The 20,517-nt window shown below is 44.1% G+C and overlaps 2 protein-coding genes and 2 pseudogenes across 2 annotated transcripts; all 4 read right to left on the bottom strand.

The window, feature by feature from the left end:
- Positions 1 to 480: 480 nt before the first annotated feature.
- On the bottom strand, positions 481 to 1,425 carry LOC146624822 (olfactory receptor 8G17-like). The gene has a single exon (XM_085364166.1). It carries the CDS (start codon positions 1,423 to 1,425, stop codon positions 481 to 483), a length of 945 nt encoding a protein of 314 aa, XP_085220292.1.
- A 4,249-nt stretch (positions 1,426 to 5,674) lies between these two features.
- Positions 5,675 to 10,470, bottom strand: LOC146624821 (olfactory receptor 8G17-like; annotated as a pseudogene).
- A 2,477-nt stretch (positions 10,471 to 12,947) lies between these two features.
- Positions 12,948 to 13,892, bottom strand: LOC146624820 (olfactory receptor 8G17-like). Its single transcript, XM_085364164.1, has one exon. It carries the CDS (start codon positions 13,890 to 13,892, stop codon positions 12,948 to 12,950), a length of 945 nt encoding a protein of 314 aa, XP_085220290.1.
- A 197-nt stretch (positions 13,893 to 14,089) lies between these two features.
- LOC146624819 (olfactory receptor 2J3-like) lies at positions 14,090 to 15,411 on the bottom strand (annotated as a pseudogene).
- Positions 15,412 to 20,517: the final 5,106 nt, after the last annotated feature.

Below are 20,517 nucleotides of genomic sequence, written 5' to 3'. Positions count from 1 at the left end.
AGCAGGGAGAACACATGGGTGAGACATGGTGGATACACAGACGGACCAGCGATTACAAACACAAAAGACATGATTAAAATACACTCAGAGAAACACAGGGAGATTACACACAGGTGGGGGACACAGCTGGGAGTCATTAACAAGACGAGAGGTAAAACTGAACACACTCACATGAGACGCAGACCTTCACAATAAAACAGGAACAAGAAACCATCACACTAAGACGCAGACTCGACATTGAGAGACAGACAGAAAATGACACATGGAACTAGACCAATACAAAGCAGACACAACCAAAGAACAAATCCTAAACACAAATAAACAGAAACATGAAACTCTAATAATAAACATCATAATCATTAACACAACAAGGAAACAATCCCTGATGCAAAATTAAACCAAAACATAATAAACTCAAAATACTGGGTCCAACGGATCCAGAACCGTGACACTATAAAAACAAACAGAAACACAGTCTGTTTATGATGCCAAAACCTTCTTGGATACACAAAACTTCAAAAGGGCTTTTTGTAGGTCTTTGGACTGCACACCATAAATAATGGGGTTCAGACTGCCTGGAAATATACCAAACAGAATAGCAAAGATTTTTCTGTACTCTGTGTACTGAGGGAAGCGATGCAGAGTAACACGTGTCATTCCACTAAGTGTCATAATCAGATAAACAACCAGATGAGTGCTGCAGGTCTTCAACGCTTTACTGTTCAAAGACTTGTTCTTACTGGTCAGACAAACCACTGCAATGCTTGTATAGGAAAGAACTATTGCCCCTATAGAGCCCACATAAACAGCCACAGTGAAAGTGATACCATATATGTTGTTAATGACCACACTTTCACAGGAAAGTTTAAACAATGAGGCATTGTCACAGTAGGGGTTTGTGATCAAAGTCCTGCATCGACTCAGTCGTATGGTCAGACCTAGAAGAATCCCGATCAAAACAAAGGCCACTCCCCAGGCACAAACTGTCAGCTTGATCATCATTTTGTTGGTCATTATGGAAACATAGTGAAAAGGATTACAAATGGCCACATATCTGTCATAGGCCATAATCATGAGAACAGTGTGACTTGTGGTTCCAACCAAATGCACAATGTAGGCCTGAATAACACATTGATAATAACTAATGAGGCGCTCAGATGGAGGTCTCATAAGGTCTATAAGCAAACGGGGCACCACGATAGAGGTTGCAAGAATATCATTCAATGGCAAGTTGCAAAAAAGGAGATACATGGGCTGGTGAAGATTCTTGTTCATGAAAATCAAAATAGTAATGCCCACATTTATAATCATTATAAACAGGTAGGAGAAAAACAAGAAAAGAAAGGCGGGGTAGAGAGAATCCTTTGAAGTGTTTAAGCCCTCTAACTGGAGGATGTAGCTGTTGTAGGTGTAGTTCTCCATCATCCTGAAAGAACGTTATTTTACACTTACAGATCTTATGAGATAGTAAGTCCATATGATCTTATCAGAAACAATAAAAGTTACAGGAGGAACTTTATAGTAGTGAAAACAATGAGGCTGAGTTATAGAAAAGCTGATGTAAAGCTGTTGGTAGACTAATACATCAACGCACAGCTTGTTTGCCACTGTTCTCCGCTGTCTTATAGGCACAGACTCCCAGAGGGTGTCCACATTGCCTCAGATTTTGAATGATGTAATTGCAATGATAATAAGATCAAAGGTGCTTTGTTCGTGAAAACTCAAGGCAATTCCTTTGTTATCAGGGCCCTTACCAATAATCCTCCAAGAGAAAGCACACAACACCCACAAATGACCAAAATAGTAGGAACAAGCATTTTACCATTTCAATTCATTCAGATATCTTTTATTTTGACAAGGAATTTCTTTCCATCTTTTCCTTATAATACACGCAGATAGTAGGGCTGCAACGATACACAAAATTCACCGTTCGGTTCGGTTCAATACTTTGGTGTCACGGTTCGATATTTTTTCGATACAAAAAAAATGTTCATGCCTTTTTAATTTGTCATTTACTAAAATTATAAATATATATTTTAACTCAAAAGTACAGTTTTTAAATTTTATGTTGCTGAAACAACAAAGTAACAAAATAATAAATCTATCTGATTGAGGAATCACTCATCTTTGGAAAAGAGAGTTTATTACAGAGAAATGGCTCTTTCCAAAATAAAAGCTATACTATACGCTTCTTCTGGGCTATACTCTCAGCAGAATGTTAAACATATCAGGTCCCCATAAGGAGAATCATGTGCCATGTTGCAACGAGAGCTTAACTTCTGTCTCGCTAGCTTGCCCTGCGCTCAGTGAATCTGCGTTCGACTACTCCGCCTAGGCTGCACTGTCGAGCGCAGATCCACTGAGCGCTCAACACAGACAGCATCGTCAGAAGGAAAGTTGATAAAATAAATTAAAGATTTTGTATTGTTCGATACATATGCGTACCGAACCGAAAGCACTGTATCGAATGGTTCAATATCGATACGAGTATTGTTGCACCCCTAGCAGATAGAGTGCAAAAAGCAGTGCTTCAGAAGTAGTTTCAGCAGTGTTGCATTACTCCCTTTTATTTTAGCAATCTGGTACTGACAGAAATATAATGACTTTAATTCATATTAATAGAATTGGAGAAGTAAATTTGTAATAGTGACAACGGATCGAGTTGGCAAAGATCTCATTTATTAAGCCAGGTTTGTCACGGTGGTGGACGGACTCATGCACAGACTGAGGTAGCATGGTTCAACAACACTTTATTAATCACTCCAGTGCGCTATGTACACATGAAGGGGGGGGAGAAACACCAGGGTCCCGGAGATCAATAGGCCGGGGAAACACACTTCTTCACACTTGCTCCGCTCCTTGTCCAAACACTCCTCACACGAGCAACCCACTCACACTCACGGGGTCCAGGAGTCAAAACGGGCGGGTCCAAATAAACCTATAAACATAGACGAGGGTAAGTCGGCGGCAAGCACGGGAACAACGGATTCACAATGAAGCCAGGCAATACTGATGAGGGTTACTCAATATTCCAGCAACGATTAGCTCAGAGCCCCAGCCTTAAGAAGAGCCAGAGATCAACTGCAATTCACTCGAGATCAGCTGCAGGTGCGTGGGCCAAGGGCAGGAGCCCAATCAGAGCTCCGCCCAGGCAGACAGGTAGGAGAGAGAGAGGGAGAAAGAGAAAAACAACAAAAACTTGTGGCCACACTGGGCTGGCCGGGGAGGCACAGGGACCATGATAGTACCCCCCCCCCCCCCCCCCCCCCCCCCCCCAAACGGGAGCCTCCCGGTGACCCACCAGGCTTACCCGGGTACAGGCGGTGGAAGTCCCGGAGCAGACCCCCACCCACAATAGCCGACCGGGGCACCCAGGAACGTTCCTCTAGCCCGTAGCCCTCCCAGTCAACCAGGCACTGAAATGTCCGACCCCGGCGCTGGAAGTCTATGATGCACGAGACGGTGTAAACCAGCTGGCCATCCACGAGACGGGGGGGGCGGCGGGGGCCTGGAAGGAGGGCACACCGGGCTGGAGACCACTGACTTGACCTGAGAGACATGGAATACATCATGAACATGCATATTGCGTGGCAGTGTCAATCGGACGGATGGAGGGTTGATTATAGCACTGATTTCAAACGGGCCGATGAAGTTGGGGGAGAGTTTTTTAGATTTGGCACGTAAGGGCATGAATCGAGTGGAGAGCCATACCTTCTGCCCCACCACATATTCAGGGGCGGCTGTCCTCCGGTGGCGATCCGCGAGCGCTTTATTGCGTTCCTTCATCCGGAGTAAAGCCGCCTGAGTGGCCCGCCAGGCCCTGCGACACATGCGGAGGTGATGTCGGACAGATGGAACAGTATGCTCACCTTCAACCATGGGAAACAGAGGTAGTTGGTATCCCAGAGACGCCTTGAAGGGTGACACGCCGGTAGCAGAGGATGTGTGACTGTTGTGAGCATACTCCATCCATGGCGGAAGGATGGAAGCCAGAGGAGAGGCTGACCTTGGCTCCTATGGCAGAGCAGAACTCCTTCCACACCCGTGACGCGAACTGAGGGCCCCAGTCCGAGACAATGTCCTCAGGGATGCCATGGAGCCGAAAAACATGTGTGGTGAGGAGTCGAGCAGTCTCCAAGGCTGTAGGGAGCTTAGGAAGCGCAATGAAATGGGCAGCTTTGGAGAAATGGTCAACAATGGTCAATATTGTAGTGTTACCTGCAGATGGTGGCAGACCAGTGACGAAATCCAGAGAGATGTGGGACCAGGGTCGGCTGGGTGTGGAGAGTGGCTGCAGACGTCCAGACGGGTGTTGATTGGAGTGCTTATTTTGAGCACAAGTGGTGCAGGCGGTTATGTACTCCCGTGAGTCTTTAATGAGGGCGGGCCACCAGAAATACCTGCGCAGGAATCCAGTGGTGCAGTTAACTCCTGGATGGCAGGAAAAACGGGCTGTGTGAGCCCACTGGAGCATTTGGGACCGGACAGCCGCCGGAACGAAGAGTTGATCAGGGGGGCTCGTGCCAGGATCAGGGTCGGTTTCTTGTGCCTCCCGGACGAGCTCTTCGATCTCCCACGTAACGGCTCCAATAATACAGGAAGCAGGCAGAACAGATCCAGGGTCAGACTTCTCTTCGACTGGAGCGAATTGCCAGGAAAGAGCGTCTGGTTTAACGTTTCGGGAGCCTGGCCTGTAAGTGATGGTGAAATTAAACCGGGTGAAAAACAAAGCCCACCAGGCCTGCCATGTGTTGAGCCATTTCGCCGAGCGGATGTATTCAGTCCATACAATAAACGGCTGTGCGGCCCCCTCCAGCCAGTGTCTCCACTGCTCCAGAGCCAGCTTCACGGCCAGAAGTTCGCGGTCTCCGATGTCATAATTCTCGGCTAGGGAAAGACGACAAGAGAAAAAGGCACAGGGGTGGAGCTTACCCTCGAGCTGTTGAGAGATCACGGCCCCTACTCCAGTCTCTGATGCATCCACCTCCACGATGAACTGCAGGGAGAGGTCTGGCTGGCGAAGGATTGGGGCGGTGGCGAACTGTTCCTTGAGGCAAGAGAAGACTTCCTGAGCTAGCCGGTCCCATTGGAATGGCACCTTGGGTGACGTTAACCTAGTGAGAGGTAGAGCAACTTTACTAAAATCCCTGATGAAACATCTGTAGAAGTTAGCAAACCCCAGAAAGCTCTGAAGCTGCAGGCGATCGGGTGGTTTGGGCCAGTCCAACACTGCCTGAACTTTTGCCGGGTCAGGTTTCAAATCCCCTCTGGTGATGATGTAGCCCACAAATGCCACTGAATCCATGTGGAAGTCGCATTTCTCTCCTTTAACAAAGAGCCTATTTTCCAGTAGGCGCTGCAGGATCTGCCTTACATGGACCTCATGTTCAGCTTTAGATTTGGAGAAGACGAGAATCTCATCTAAGCAGACAAAAGCACATCGGTCAGGTCGAACGGCATCACAGGGTACTCGAAATGGCCCAGGTGAGTATTGAAGGCCGTTTTCCACTCATCCCCTTCACGGATTCTCACCAGATGGTAGGCGTTGCGCAAGTCCAACTTACTGAAGATCGTGGCGCCCTAGTTACAATCAGGTTAAAATCTCTGCACACTGTCAGTTTAAAAAACATTAATATGTCACTTCAAACTGTTCAAATAACCCTGAAAATTGTCTTTAATATAATGGCAAAACCTTCTTTAACTTAACATTTGATACAAATTTTTTTATCTCTTTGGATTGCATACCATAAATGATGGGATTGAGGCTTCCAGGGATGATGTGATACAGAACAGCAACAATTTTTCTGCTCCCTGAGTACTCAGGAAAGTGATGCAGAGTGATTATGGACATACCACTGAACAAAAAAATCAGATATACAACCAGGTGAGTGCTGCAGGTCTTCAAGGCTTTATTGTTCAAGGACTTGTTCTTAGTGGTTAGACACACCACAGTAATCTTAGTATAGGTAAGAACCATGCTACCGATAGAACCTGTGAACAAAAGCACAGTGAAAGTGAGGCCATAGACATTGTTAATGAACACATCCTCACAGGACAGGTTAAACAGTGCAGCATTGTCACAATAGGGGTGTCACGGTCCCCGTGTCTCTCTGGCTGGCCAACGCTGGCTACAGGTTTTGTTGTTGTTCGTTTTGGTTTTCTCTGTCTCTCCTCCTCCTCTCTGCCTGGGTGGAGCTCGATACGGGCTCTCGCTCTTGGCCCACGCACCCGTGTGATGGTGTCCACCTGCGGCTGATCTGGCTGATTTCCCCAGCTGCTATTTAAGGCAGTGGCACAGAGCAGCTCACCGCTGGAACGTTGAACTACCTGAGTTCGTGCTCGCGGCTTATTCAAAGAAGTTTTGTCTGTTTTTCCTGTTGTGGAACTAACCGTGAACTTCTTGTCTGTAGATTCTGGACTGAATCACCGGACCTGTCCAAGTGGGGCAGTGTGTGGAGCGTTGGAGCGAGTGCGGCTGAGGAGGAGTGCGTGTGTGCGGAGGAGCGGTGGCGGTGACTGAGTGGAAAAGGAAGCGTGTGTGTGGATTGAGCTGAAGTAACAGCCCCCTCTGCTCTGGAGCCAGGCACCGCAGGACTCCGTCTACCTGCCCCTGAGCCCTTCTCTGGTGAGCTGTCAAAATGTGCAGGATTTTTGACGCAATGCTCTTTGGTTTTCCGCCAACAGAGACGTTTGTTTGAAGATGATGGAGCAAGAATCGCATTCTTTGTACAGCTGTTACGTGACCGCGCGCTGCTGTGGGCACAGGCAGCGCTTAAAGCCAATCCAGACATAACCTATGCTGTTTTTCTCTCGAAATTTAAAAACGTTTTTGAGAAGGGATCCGGCGCCGAAGCAGCAGCTCATCGGTTGCTGAACCTGAAGCAGGGGAAGCGGAGTATGGCAGACTACTCCATTGACTTCCAGATTCTGGCTGAGGAGACCGGCTGGGGTGAGGATGCATTATGTTGTACCCTGCTAAATAACCTTTGTGAGGAGTTAAAAGATGAATTAGCCATGCGGGAATTGCCCTCCTCGCTAGATGCTTTAATGAGTTTGTGTGTGAAAGTAGACGGCCGCCTGCGTGCACGACGGAGTTCCCGGCTCCACCCCTTTCATGAGCCTTCGGGGCAGCCCAAGACGGTGCCCGGAGGAGCCCAGGCAGAGCTCCGTGAGCGAAGGGAGGAGTTGGACCAGGAGGAACCCATGCAGTTGGGGCACTCCCGGGTTAGCGCCACTGAGCGCCATCGCCGTTTGGTTTCGGGTGAGTGCTTGTTTTGTGGCAAGACAGGCCATTTCGTGGCAACCTGCCCGTTGCGATCAAAAGGGCGCGCCCGCCAGTAAAGGCAGGAATACTGGTGGGCGGGCTCTCTCAAGATTCTCCTCCACGTCTTCTGCTGCCAGCCAAGATAACTAAGCAAACCATGACACACTCTCTCTCCGCTCTAATAGACTCTGGCGCCGAACAAAACTTCATTGACTCACACCTCGCCAAACGCTTAAACTTGGTCTGTGACTCATTGCCACACCCCCTTCGTGTTTCTGCTTTATCGGGGCAGCGCCTACCGGACATCACTCACGTTACAGAGCCAGTTACCCTCACGTTATCTGGAAATCATTCATCAAACAATCAGCCTTTTCGTGTTTCAGGCTCCACACGCGCCTTTGGTTCTGGGCCACCCCTGGTTGCAGCAACACAATCCGCGCATAAATTGGAAGAGGGGGTGCGTGTCTGGGTGGGGGGAGGAGTGTCATATGAACTGTCTTAGATCAGCCCCTCCCCTCGCTTCTGCTGTCGAACCGCCCCCTGCTTTGGAACCACCGGACCTCTCCTCTGTGCCGCCAGTTTATCATGACTTGGCCGAGGTGTTTTGCAAGGACAGGGCGAGGTCGTTACCCCCCCACCGGCCGTACGACTGCGCGATTGAATTGCTTCCTGGGGCTCCGTTACCTACGAGCCGCTTGTACAGCATCTCGCGGCCTGAGCGGGAAGCAATGGAGACTTACATCTCAGAATCCTTGGCTGCTGGCATAATACGCCCTTCCTCGTCCCCGGTAGGGGCTGGTTTTTTCTTTGTTGAGAAGAAGGACAAATCGCTACGTCCTTGCATTGATTACCGGGGGCTGAACAAAATTACAGTCAGGAATAAATATCCTCTCCCGCTTCTCTCATCTGCATTCGAACTCCTTCACGGGGCCACCATGTTCAGCAAACTGGACCTCCGAAATGCATATCACCTGGTCAGACTCCGAGACGGCGATGAGTGGAAAACCGCTTTTAACACACACCTCGGTCATTTCGAGTACCTGGTGATGCCTTTCGGGCTAACCAACGCCCCAGCCATCTTCCAAGCGTTGGTTAACGACGTGCTCCGTGATTTCCTAGATCGGTTCGTTTTCGTCTATCTGGACGACATCCTGATTTTCTCTAAGACTGAAACCGAACATGTAACCCATGTAAAACAGGTCCTGCAGCGGCTGCTGGAGAACAGACTCTTTGTAAAGGGGGAGAAATGTGAATTCCACGTTCAAACAGTGGCGTTCCTGGGTTACATAATTGACCAGGGTAACCTCAAACCGGATCCGGCCAAGATCAAAGCTGTTGTGGAATGGCCGGAACCAACTGATCGCCGTCAGCTTCAGCAGTTCCTCGGCTTTGCGAACTTTTATCGCCGGTTCATTAGGGATTTCAGTAAAATCGCTCTGCCTTTGACCCGCTTAACCTCTCCTAAGTTCTCTTTTCAGTGGGATCAGGCGGCCCAAAAGGCCTTCGCACAGCTCAAGGACCGATTCACCATCCTGGCCCAGCCCGACTTGCGACTCCAGTTCATTGTGGAGGTGGATGCCTCCGACTCGGGGGTCGGCGCCGTGCTCTCGCAGCAGCGGGAGGGTAAGCTACGGCCCTGTGCCTTCTTCTCTCGCCGCCTCTCCCCAACTGAACGCAACTATGACGTGGGAGACCGGGAGCTCTTGGCTATAAAACTGGCATTGGAGGAATGGCGGCACTGGTTGGAGGGCACGGCTCAGCCATTCATTGTATGGACGGACCACAAAAACCTGGCTTACCTGCAAACAGCAAAACGTCTCAACGCTCGACAGGCCAGGTGGGCTCTTTTTTTCACCCGTTTCAACTTTTCAATCTCTTACAGACCAGGCTCGCGGAATGTGAAGCCGGATGCTCTATCACGGCAGTTCTCGGTGCCTGAGGAGAGGCAGGACCCTGAGCCCATCCTGCCAGCGACTTGTGCCGTTGGTACAATAACATGGGAAATCGAGTCGGCCATTCGTGAGGCTCAGCGGGCTGAACCAGATCCAGGAGGAGGACCAGCGGGGCGGCTCTTTGTTCCATCGGCCACTCGGTCTCAGGTACTGCATTGGGCTCACACTGCCCGCTTCACATGTCACCCTGGAGTACACAGAACTATCACCTTCCTCGATACGGGCTCTCGCTCTTGGCCCACGCACCCGTGTGATGGTGTCCACCTGCGGCTGATCTGGCTGATTTCCCCAGCTGCTATTTAAGGCAGTGGCACAGAGCAGCTCACCGCTGGAACGTTGAACTACCTGAGTTCGTGCTCGCGGCTTATTCAAAGAAGTTTTGTCTGTTTTTCCTGTTGTGGAACTAACCGTGAACTTCTTGTCTGTAGATTCTGGACCGAATCACCGGACCTGTCCAAGTGGGGCAGTGTGTGGAGCGTTGGAGCGAGTGCGGCTGAGGAGGAGTGCGTGTGTGCGGAGGAGCGGTGGCGGTGACTGAGTGGAAAAGGAAGCGTGTGTGTGGATTCCCCCCCCCCCCCCCCCCCCTTCTCTCCTTGGAGCCCTGGACCCCCTCCCAACTCACTGTACATATATTTTGCACTAAGGTGATCCCTATTGTAAATAAATCCCCTTTTTGTTTCCTTGAAAAGAACGGTCTGCGCGTGAGTACGTTCAGTAGCCATGACAAGGGGCTTTTGATCAGAGTTCTGCATCGGCCCAGTCTCAAGGTCAGACCGAGCAGAATCCCAACCAAAACAAAGGCCACCCCCCAGGCAGAAACTGTCAGCTTCATCAACATCTTATTTGTCATTACTGCAGCATAACACAGAGGATTACAGATGGCTACATATCTGTCAAAGGCCATTATCATAAGCACTGTGTGAGCTGTGGTACTAAACATTTGTGTGGTGAAAGCTTGGACCACACATTCATAATAACTGATGAGGCGCTCAGACGGAGGCCTCAACATGTCTACAAGCAAACGAGGGATCATGATAGAGTTTCCAAATAAATCATTAATGGACAGATTACAAAAAAGGATATACATGGGCTGGTGAAGACTCTTGTCAACAAAAACCAAAACAGCAATGCCCACATTTGCAACAATTAGAAACAAGTAGGAGAAAAAAGAAAAAGAAACATAGCATATGTGGCTTCCTGTGGGACATTTAAACCCTCCAGCTGTATTGTGAAGATGTTGTTTGTATTTTGCATGGACCTGAAAGAACAAGACAATTTCAAAGGCATTTCAAAAGCAATCCAGTCACCATCTAAAATCACATTTTGGGTTGTCTAGACCAGAGATGGGCAGTAACGCTTTACTAGTAACGCTTTACTGGTAACGCGTTACTGTAATCTGATTACTTTTTTCAAGTAACTTGACCAACACTGGTCTAGACCAAAATACTAAATTTAGCTCCACAAGGGACTGATATCCACTTACGATAACATTACACTGCCTCTGTTTTATCAAAATTTAAAACAAATTTCTTCATATGTGGCTCTCATTTTTCTTAGAAACAAAAATCGGGTGAAAAAAAAAAACAGTAATTCTTTGTTTTTACATTCATTGGGTTCCAATCAGCCCAAATATCAAAGAGAAATTAAAAATGCATGCCGTGGAAGAGTTCAGGTCTTAGGAAGTTAACCCAGTTAAGAATAAGAAAACATTTCTGAGCTAACAGCAATATTTTATCACATAATTTACGCTGTGAGTAAGTTAATGTTAATTCTTTTGAAGGTAAACCAAGAATAAAATATCCAGGGTTCTTTTGGATCCAATTCTTAAAGATATTACTCAGATCTTGAGATATAGAACTCCAAAATCGTTTAATTAGTTTGCATTGCCAAAAGTAATGGGAAAAGGTACAAGTTTCTTTTTGACATTTGATACAGACACATCAGGTGTAATCTTATGCAGGCATTAGGAGTTAGGCGGTGTCGAATTTTTTTATTGGGTATCTTGCAAACAGTTGCAAGTAAAAGTAGATCTAGCTATGTTTCCACTCCTCCTCCACATATTGATTATTAAGATCTCTCTCCCATTTATGAATAGCACTCAATGTGCTGCTACTATGAGTATAAAGTAAAGAATAAAAGGCAGAAATAAAATGAGTTCTGTCTTTTTGTTTAATAAGAAAAGTCTCCAAATCTTCATATATAGCTGTTTCTGCAGATTGTAAAATTTCAGAATCAACAAAATGACAAACATGGAGAAAGCCCAAAAAAATTGTCTCTAGGAATATTAAAATTTGAATCCAGTTGCTGAAAGTTCATCAGTGTGTTGTTTAAATACAAATCGCCCTTAGCCTGTTGTTATGCCACATATCAAACAGACTGCGAGACATTCCTAGAACAAAGTCTTTGTTTCTCAATAAAGGAGTCAAAAAAATCTCTGCCCAACCTTTTGTGCATTTCCCTCCAAAACCTTATTGTATTATAAATAACTGGGTTATTGTTAATCTCTGTTTGTAATTTCTTTTTGTCACAGACAACTAGGCCCCAAAGTGAAGAAGGTGAAGCAGACCAAGAGTAAAAAAAAAAAGACTGAACTTTATACCCTTTGTGTTCTGAACATGCACGAAAGGTCTGACAGATGGCAGGGTCATTGTATTTTAGCATAAAAATCATACTCTTTAAAAACATTTTCCTTTTAGTTAACATGAGAGAATGAGTAACTATTGATGTACTTTATGCAGTAACTTTATGAATTTAAAGAAAACAATCTTAATGGGGTTTTTTTTACCTCACAAATGAAATGCATTTGGAAATCAACAACTCAAATTTTACTGTACAAGAATCTCACTTAAGATTATCACAATGACATGCCTAATGCCAAATTGCCTTATTATAATGGATTGGTTTTATATAGCACTTTTCAGGGCACCCAAAGCGCTTTACAATTCAACTAATTTCCACTATTCATTCACTCTCGCATTCACACACTTATTATTATTCTTTCAGTTTAGGTTCAGTTTCTTACATATACAATACTGAACCAAAATGGTGATATGTGCTGATTTTGTGAACTGTTCCTAATTCACTGTTCCAGTCTGATTTGCCAACATATGCACAGTAGTAAGAACAAAATTGGCTAGTGTGCATGTGTCATAAATGTGAGGGATTTGGAGTATTGTTTTAATTCAGCTGTATTTTAAGCGGCCTGTTTAAGTTCATATAAACATCTCAATCAGATTTAAGTCCAGAGATTGTCTTTTTTGGTTTTAAATGAAAGCTACGGTATAAGTAAGAATACTAAAAATTACTTCCATGCAAACGTATTCTCTTGGCCTTTAAAATTCATTACATCGGTATAACCGGGTGTTATTGCTGGTTTCATACCATTATGTTCTTCTTAAATACTAATTATGTATTTAGCTCCAATAAAACTGCACAGTCCTTGTGTCTGTGTTTAACAAAGGCTTACCAGCAGATAGCGAACATTTGCTTTTGTCTTTAACGTCATCTAATGTAAATTAAACTTCATGAATGAGACAAAACCACAGATTGGCTTAAGCTTTTATTTTACACAAACATACACACATTTTGAAATGCTGACTAAAGTTTTATACATTAGTTTGTTACAGCAGTAAAAACATTAACTTCCATCTAATTATGATTAAAATAGCTGTCAGAGATGATCTCCCTTTAGATGTTGAATTTCTATAAAAACAAACAGAAACACATTCTGTTTATGATGCCAAAACCTTCTTGGATACACAAAACTTCAAAAGGGCTTTTTGTAGGTCTTTGGACTGCACACCATAAATAATGGGGTTCAGACTGCCTGGAAAAATAGGAAACAAAACAGCAAAGATTTTTCTGTACTCTGTGTACTGAGGGAAGCGATGCAGAGTAATACGTGTCATTCCACTAAGTGTCATAATCAGATAAACAACCAGATGAGTGCTGCAGGTCTTCAACGCTTTACTGTTCAAAGACTTGTTCTTACTGGTCAGACAAACCACTGCAATGCTTGTATAGGAAAGAACTATTGCCCCTATAGAGCCCACATAAACAGCCACAGTGAAAGTGATACCATAGATGTTGTTAATGACCACACTTTCACAGGAAAGTTTAAACAATGAGGCATTGTCACAGTAGGGGTTTGTGATCAAAGTCCTGCATCGACTCAGTCGTGTGGTCAGACCTAGAAGAACCCCGACCAAAACAAAGGCCACTCCCCAGGCACAAACTGTCAGCTTGATCATCATTTTGTTGGTCATTATGGAAACATAGTGAAAAGGATTACAAATGGCCACATATCTGTCATAGGCCATAATCATGAGAACAGTGTGACTTGTGGTTCCAACCAAGTGCGCAATGTAGGCCTGAACAACACACTGATAATAACTAATGAGGCGCTCAGATGGAGGTCTCATAAGGTCTATAAGCAAACGGGGCACCACGATAGAGTTTGCAAGAATATCATTCAATGGCAAGTTGCAAAAAAGGAGATACATGGGCTGGTGAAGATTCTTGTTCATGACAATCAAAATAGTAATGCCCACATTTATAATCATTATAAACAGGTAGGAGAAAAACAAGAAAAGAAAGGCGGGGTAGAGAGAATCCTTTGAAGTGTTTAAGCCCTCTAACTGGAGGATGTAGCTGTTGTAGGTGTAGTTCTCCATCATCCTGAAAGAACGTTATTTTACACTTACAGATCTTATGAGATAGTAAGTCCATATGATCTTATCAGAAACAATAAAAGTTACAGGAGGAACTTTATAGTAGTGAAAACAATGAGGCTGAGTTATAGAAAAGCTGATGTAAAGCTGTTGGTAGACTAATACATCAACGCACAGCTTGTTTGCCACTGTTCTCCGCTGTCTTATAGGCACAGACTCCCAGAGGGTGTCCACATTGCCTCAGATTTTGAATGATGTAATTGCAATGATAATAAGATCAGGGACTTGTTCTTAGTGGTTAGACACACCACAGTAATATTAGTATAGGTAAGAACCATGCTACCAATAGAACCTGTGAACAAAAGCACAGTGAAAGTGAGGCCATAGACATTGTTAATGAACACATCCTCAAAGGACAGGTTAAACAGTGCAGTGTTAGGTTTTGTATTGTTTATTGTCATTTATGCTTAGAAATATCTACTTATATATGCTTAGACTTTTATAATTAGTTGTAGATTGGTAGAGGTTTGATCCTTAATAGTCTGCAAACTTTGTGTGCATTCCAGAGCACTCTGGAATGCACACAAAGTTTGCATTGGAGAGGTCGTACCTTGTCTTATTGTTTTATGGTAGGATAAACGTGTCTATATCTGTTTTAGGCTAAGTGCCTTTTGTTTAGATGAACTGCTGGACTTCCAGACCAATGTAAATAGCTGACCTGACTGGATACCTCCCTGGACTTTTTTAAGGGGGGGGGGGGGGGGGGGGGGGGGCAGGAAACAATGTTTAAAACAATAACAATAATTATATTTATATTTATATTTATAACAAGGTGCAATAATAATTAATGTGCAATAATAACAGTGTGCGATACACATGCACTGATTCTTCTTTTTTATACTAAGTTAATATACTGTGTTGTGTTGTTTGTTGCGTTGTGATGTGTCATATCGTGTCGTGTTGTGTTATATGTAGTGCCGACGTAGGACAGTTTTCCAATTTCATTGTACTACTGTACTATGTATGACTGTGCAATGACAATAAAGAGTTATCTTATCATTGTCACAATAGGGGCTTTTGATCAGAGTTCTGCATCGGCCCGGTCTCAAGGTCAGACCGAGCAGAATCCCAACCAAAACAAAGGCCACCCCCCAGGCAGAAACTGTCAGCTTCATCAACATCTTATTTGTCATTACTGCAGCATAACACAGAGGATTACAGATGGCTACATATCTGTCATAGGCCATTATCATAAGCACTGTGTGAGCTGTGGTACTAAACATATGTGTGGTGAAAGCTTGGACCACACATTCATAATAACTGATGAGGCGCTCAGACGGAGGCCTCAACATGTCTACAAGCAAACGAGGGATCATGATAGAGTTTCCAAATAAATCATTAATGGACAGATTACAAAAAAGGATATACATGGGCTGGTGAAGACTCTTGTCAACAAAAACCAAAACAGCAATGCCCACATTTGCAACAATTAGAAACAAGTAGGAGAAAAAAGAAAAAGAAACATAGCATATGTGGCTTCCTGTGGGACATTTAAACCCTCCAGCTGTATTGTGAAGATGTTGTTTGTATTTTGCATGGACCTGAAAGAACAAGACAATTTCAAAGGCATTTCAAAAGCAATCCAGTAACTATCTAAAATCACATTTTGGGTTGTCTAGACCAGAGATGGGCAGTAACGCTTTACTAGTAACGCTTTACTGGTAACGCGTTACTGTAATCTGATTACTTTTTTCAAGTAACGAGTAAAGTAAGGGATTACTATTGCAAAAACGGTAATTAGATTACTGTTACTTTCCCCTAGGAACGCTGCGTTACTGCGTTACTAAAACCGTGATTTTTTTTGCGAGAATGTCTCACGACAGTGGCGTAAGCGAGTGCGCCGTTCTGACAACACCTGTGTGCAGATCAACAATGGATCACATATCGATTGTGTATGAGCGTGCAGCGTTTAAAGCGTGGAAGTACTGACCTTACTTTGAGTTTAATTCCATAAAAAGTGACAAAAACATTAGCGTCCATCGTGCGTGGGAAGAAAACTTTTTACAGCGAAAAAACCCCTAAACTTCCAAGCAAGCACCGAGTAGCTACGACGTAATGGGAAACTCACAGAGAAACTCGCGGATTCTGGGGGCCTCTGGATGTCTGGAGTTTTGATCTCCTCCATACCCGCTTCACACCCTGGAGGACGGGGCTGAGGCCCCCCCACACTCCCTAGCAGATCATTACATGGAGAAACCTTTGGAATGCAAGCATGCTGATCCACACAGGTATGCACACATGGGTATTCACAGACGCGGACTAAAGCTTTCTTGGCTGCTGCCTCAAAGCACACTGTGCGCTGTCTATCTTGCGTGCTGCACAATATCGTTTATTACTTAGTAAATACTGATATCTATGACTAGCTAGTTTATTGTGATGGTGCTTTGTTTTCTCTATTATTATGTTGCTCTTTGTTGTTTGCTGTCTCCTCTGTTTGTTTGTTTGTTTGTTTGTTTTTTTTTTCTCCATACAGGTGACCCAGGAGTTTTTTGTTTTTTTTTGTTTTTTTTGTTTTTTTTGTTTTTTTTGTCTCTCTTCCCCCCCCTTCTCACCGTCTCTTCTCCCCTTTGGTTTTCTTTCTTTCTCTCCCCCTCTCTCTCTCATTCATTCCCCCTGTCCTATTTATTAAAAAAAAAAAAAAAAAAAAAAAAAAAAAAAATGACAAAGGATGAACTGAAGCTCTGCCATCACGTAATGTCGCATACTGCTGTTTCTGATGTCATTTAGAAAAAAAAAAAAAAAAAAAAAAAAAAAAAAGAAACTCGCGGATTCTTCCACTGACCGCGGCACACCTGCACCAAGGTAAACCTCCGCCTACTGCAGTCCTGCTTTACAGGTGAAAATAGAGCAAAAGGACCGCTTAGTCTTTGACTTTATTTATTTTCTGCTGTGTTTTACTTGCATCTATTTGAAAGACTGAGTGTAAACACAAAACAAATTTTATTTTATGTGCTGGAATGTGCAGAAAATAGGTTTAAATCTTAAACTAATTTATTCAAGTCAGAGAATGATGCATATAATTAAATTTTTGCTTGATGCATAAAGTTAAAAGATTAAAACTAATAAAACAAGTTTTAAAAAGAGACTTTTCCATTTGATTACATTTTGTATGATGGATTATGCAGAAAAAGTAGAATTGGGCTGAAAGATCTATCGCTTTATCACCTCTTCAGGTTGTAAATCGTGTTTTTAAAAAGTAACTAAGTAACTAACTAATTAATTACTTTTGAAAATAAGTAATCAGTAAGGTAACGGGATTACTTTTTTGGGGAAGTAATCAGTAATTCGTTACTGATTACTTTTTTCAAGTAACTTGACCAACACTGGTCTAGACCAAAATACTAAATTTAGCTCCACAAAGGACTGATATCCACTTACGATAACATTACACTGCCTCTGTTTTATCAAAATTTAAAACAAATTTCTTCATATGTGGCTCTCATTTTTCTTAGAAACAAAAATCGGGTAAAAAAAAAAACAGTAATTCTTTGTTTTTACATTCATTGGGTTCCAATCAGCCCAAATATCAAAGAGAAATTAAAAATGCATGCCGTGGAAGAGTTCAGGTCTTAGGAGGTTAACCCAGTTAAGAATAAGAAAACATTTCCGAGCTAACAGCAATATTTTATCACATAATTTACGCTGTGAGTAAGTTAATGTTAATTATTTTGAAGGTAAACCAAGAATAAAATATCCAGGGTCCTTTTGGATCCAAATCTTAAAGATATTACTCAGATCTTGAGATATAGAACTCCAAAATCTTTTAATTAGTTTGCATTGCCAAAAGTAATGGAAAAAGGTACAAGTTTCTTTTTGACATTTGATACAGACACATCAGGTGTAATCTTATGCAGGCATTAGGAGTTAGGCGGTGTCGAATTTTTTTATTGGGTATCTTGCAAACAGTTGCAAGTAAAAGTAGATCTAGCTATGTTTCCACTCCTCCTCCACATATTGATTATTAAGATCTCTCTCCCATTTATGAATAGCACTCAATGTGCTGCTACTATGAGTATATAGTAAAGAATAAAAGTGTCATGGTCCTGCGGCCATGACTCAGTGACTTTGTGTTTGTGTTCCTTATTGTTATTATTCTCTTTATTATTCTTGGGCTGTTTTGGGATGGTTTGTGTTTTGGGATTTTAGATACTGGGTTTTGGGTTTGTGCTCCCTCTATTGGTCCCTGGTGTTAGTGTTCCCCTGTCTCGTCAGGTTAATCAGGTCCAGCTGTGTCTCCCACCTGTGTGTGATTTCCCAGTGTCTCTCTGTGTATTTATAGTGTGTGTTTGCCTCTGTTCCTCGTCGCGTCGTCTGTGTTCATACCCGGTGAATTTCCCTGCGTGCTCTCCCTGCTGTTCTCCCTTCATGTTCAGGTTTGCCACTCCTTTGTGTAGTTTCTCCCAGTTTAGTTCGTCCTTAGTTCTGTTTGCCATCTCCACTTTATGTTCAGTATTGTCAATAAATCACCCTTCACGTCTGAAATAGTGTTGCGTTTGAGTCCTCCTTCCACTCTTCACACGGCTGCTGCCCCGAGCCGTGACAGTACGACGCGACCACAAGATGGACCCAGCAGCGCTTAATCCGTCCAGGGAGCTACGGGAGACGCTCATCGATGCCACACAGGAGCTGATCGACCTGTGGCTGGAAAGCCCGGGTGGCACGTCCCAGCGCGCTATAGAGAGGCGGCTACAGCGTCTGGTGACCGGTCTCCCATGGCTTCTGGACTCACTCTGTTCGTGGGAGCGGGAGTTTCTCCTTTTGGACCTTGGACTTCACCCCCCGTCTGCATTTACTTTCGAGCACCCCGAGGCGGTGAGTGAGCGGGATGCATTGGCTTCCCCAGATTCCGGGACTTTGTTTTCTGGGGCTATTCAGAGCGGGATGGGAGACTGTACGGGTCGCTTACCTACCTTCGTGGTAACAGATCCTTCGCAAGTGGGCGTGTACAAACCCTCTGTGAAACCGAGAGACTGTTTCTCTGCCGCCCCTTCTGAGCCAGGACTTTATCGCCATTCTCCGGCTCAGTTCTGTGTCCAGCCACAAGCCTCCCAGTCTGTAGCTCAACCGCTAGCCTCCCCAAGGACACAATTACCTGTTCTGCCGCCGCTCCAGTTAGCCACTCAGCCACCACCACCGCTTGCATCACCGCAACCCGTAGTTCACTAGCATCCCCAGGCTTCTACCTTTCTACCTATAAAACCCGGAGAGCAGTCAAATGGTGGAAGTGGAAGCTAAATTGGCTAGTCATTCATATGTATATTAAGATAAGATAAGATAAGATAAGATAGAACTTTATTAATCCCTCGGGTGGGTTCCTCTGGGAAATTCGACTTCCAAAAAGCACAGCAACGACCGAAGTTACAGTTACAGAATTGTTATATATATATATATATATATATATATATATATATACACACACACACACACACACACACACACACACACACACACACACACACACACACACACACACACATATATAAATACAGAGACAAATATAAATAAAATATACAAAGGGGATAAATAGAATAAATAGGAATAAAAAATAAAAATACAAGTGAATTGCACATTTCAAGTATTGAGTCTATTGCACTGTTGACTATTTACAAAAAGTATTGCACAAGGTATTGTACAGTGAGGTGAAGAGGCACTACAGCTTAGTTGTTCCCCCCTCCTTTGTTCTCCTGTTTCCCCTCCCTCTCCCCTCCAGAGAGGAGTTAAACAGTTTGATGGCGTGTGGGACAAAGGAGTTTTTAAGTCTGTTAGTTCTTGTCTTGGGGAGAAGCAACCTGTCACTGAACAGACTCTTCTGATTGTTTACCTGGGAATTCTGGAGGGAGGGGAGTGGGGGTGAGTGATTGAGGGGGTGGGGGAGCTGCTAAAAGCTGTGAACTTCCCTTTTGTGTTTCATCTTGATGCATTCTCAATCATCCAGGGAAATAAATCTCCAAAAGTCACCAACTTGGAGTGTTTCAGTTTGCCATCTTAGGGAGAAATCAACACACATGGGTGTATGTCCTTTGTTGCTGAGATTTATTGATGAAAACAGTACAAAAAACCAACCATTTGTACACATATTTACAAATAATAATAAAAAGCGAGTGAGTACATTACAACATTTTCAGCAATCACTCACAATCCTGGCACTGCCATGGTATCTGTAGTCTGCATTTACCACATGTGTATCTGTAGCAGTGAACACATCGCACAGTGGCCTGATTTTTCTTGCATTTGTGTTTGACTGTCAGGTCAAACACAAATGCAAGTCCACCATAGTTGGTGACAAATGATCCCCACACACTGGAAATTGCAGCGAACTTATCAGTTGTGATTATGCTTTTATTATACCAGTGGTCTGATTGATGCCACAATGGACCAGTCACAATGATCAGTCGTCCATTGTGGCATCAATCAGACCCGTCCATTGTGGCAACCCGTCACACCCCGCTTAGCGACACTGCAAGCGATTATGCTTTTATTGTACCAGTGGTCTGATATATGGGTATATATATGATACAATCTCACTGCACTTAGCCTAATCCTTCATTGCCCTGAAGAATTCTGTGGTGTA

Source organism: Diplotaxodon limnothrissa, linkage group LG10 (genome assembly GCF_057381915.1).
Source record: "Diplotaxodon limnothrissa isolate DT_005_m linkage group LG10, D_limnothrissa_male_GT1.1, whole genome shotgun sequence".
NCBI classification, from domain to species: domain Eukaryota; kingdom Metazoa; phylum Chordata; class Actinopteri; order Cichliformes; family Cichlidae; genus Diplotaxodon; species Diplotaxodon limnothrissa.
This window is presented reverse-complemented; position numbering and strand designations above follow the sequence as displayed.

What these genes read in the sequence shown, in the direction of transcription:
- LOC146624822 (XM_085364166.1), bottom strand. Translation starts at nt 1,425, where the DNA reads ATGATGGAGAACTACACCTACAACAGCTACATCCTCCAGTTAGAGGGC.
- LOC146624820 (XM_085364164.1), bottom strand. Translation starts at nt 13,892, where the DNA reads ATGATGGAGAACTACACCTACAACAGCTACATCCTCCAGTTAGAGGGC.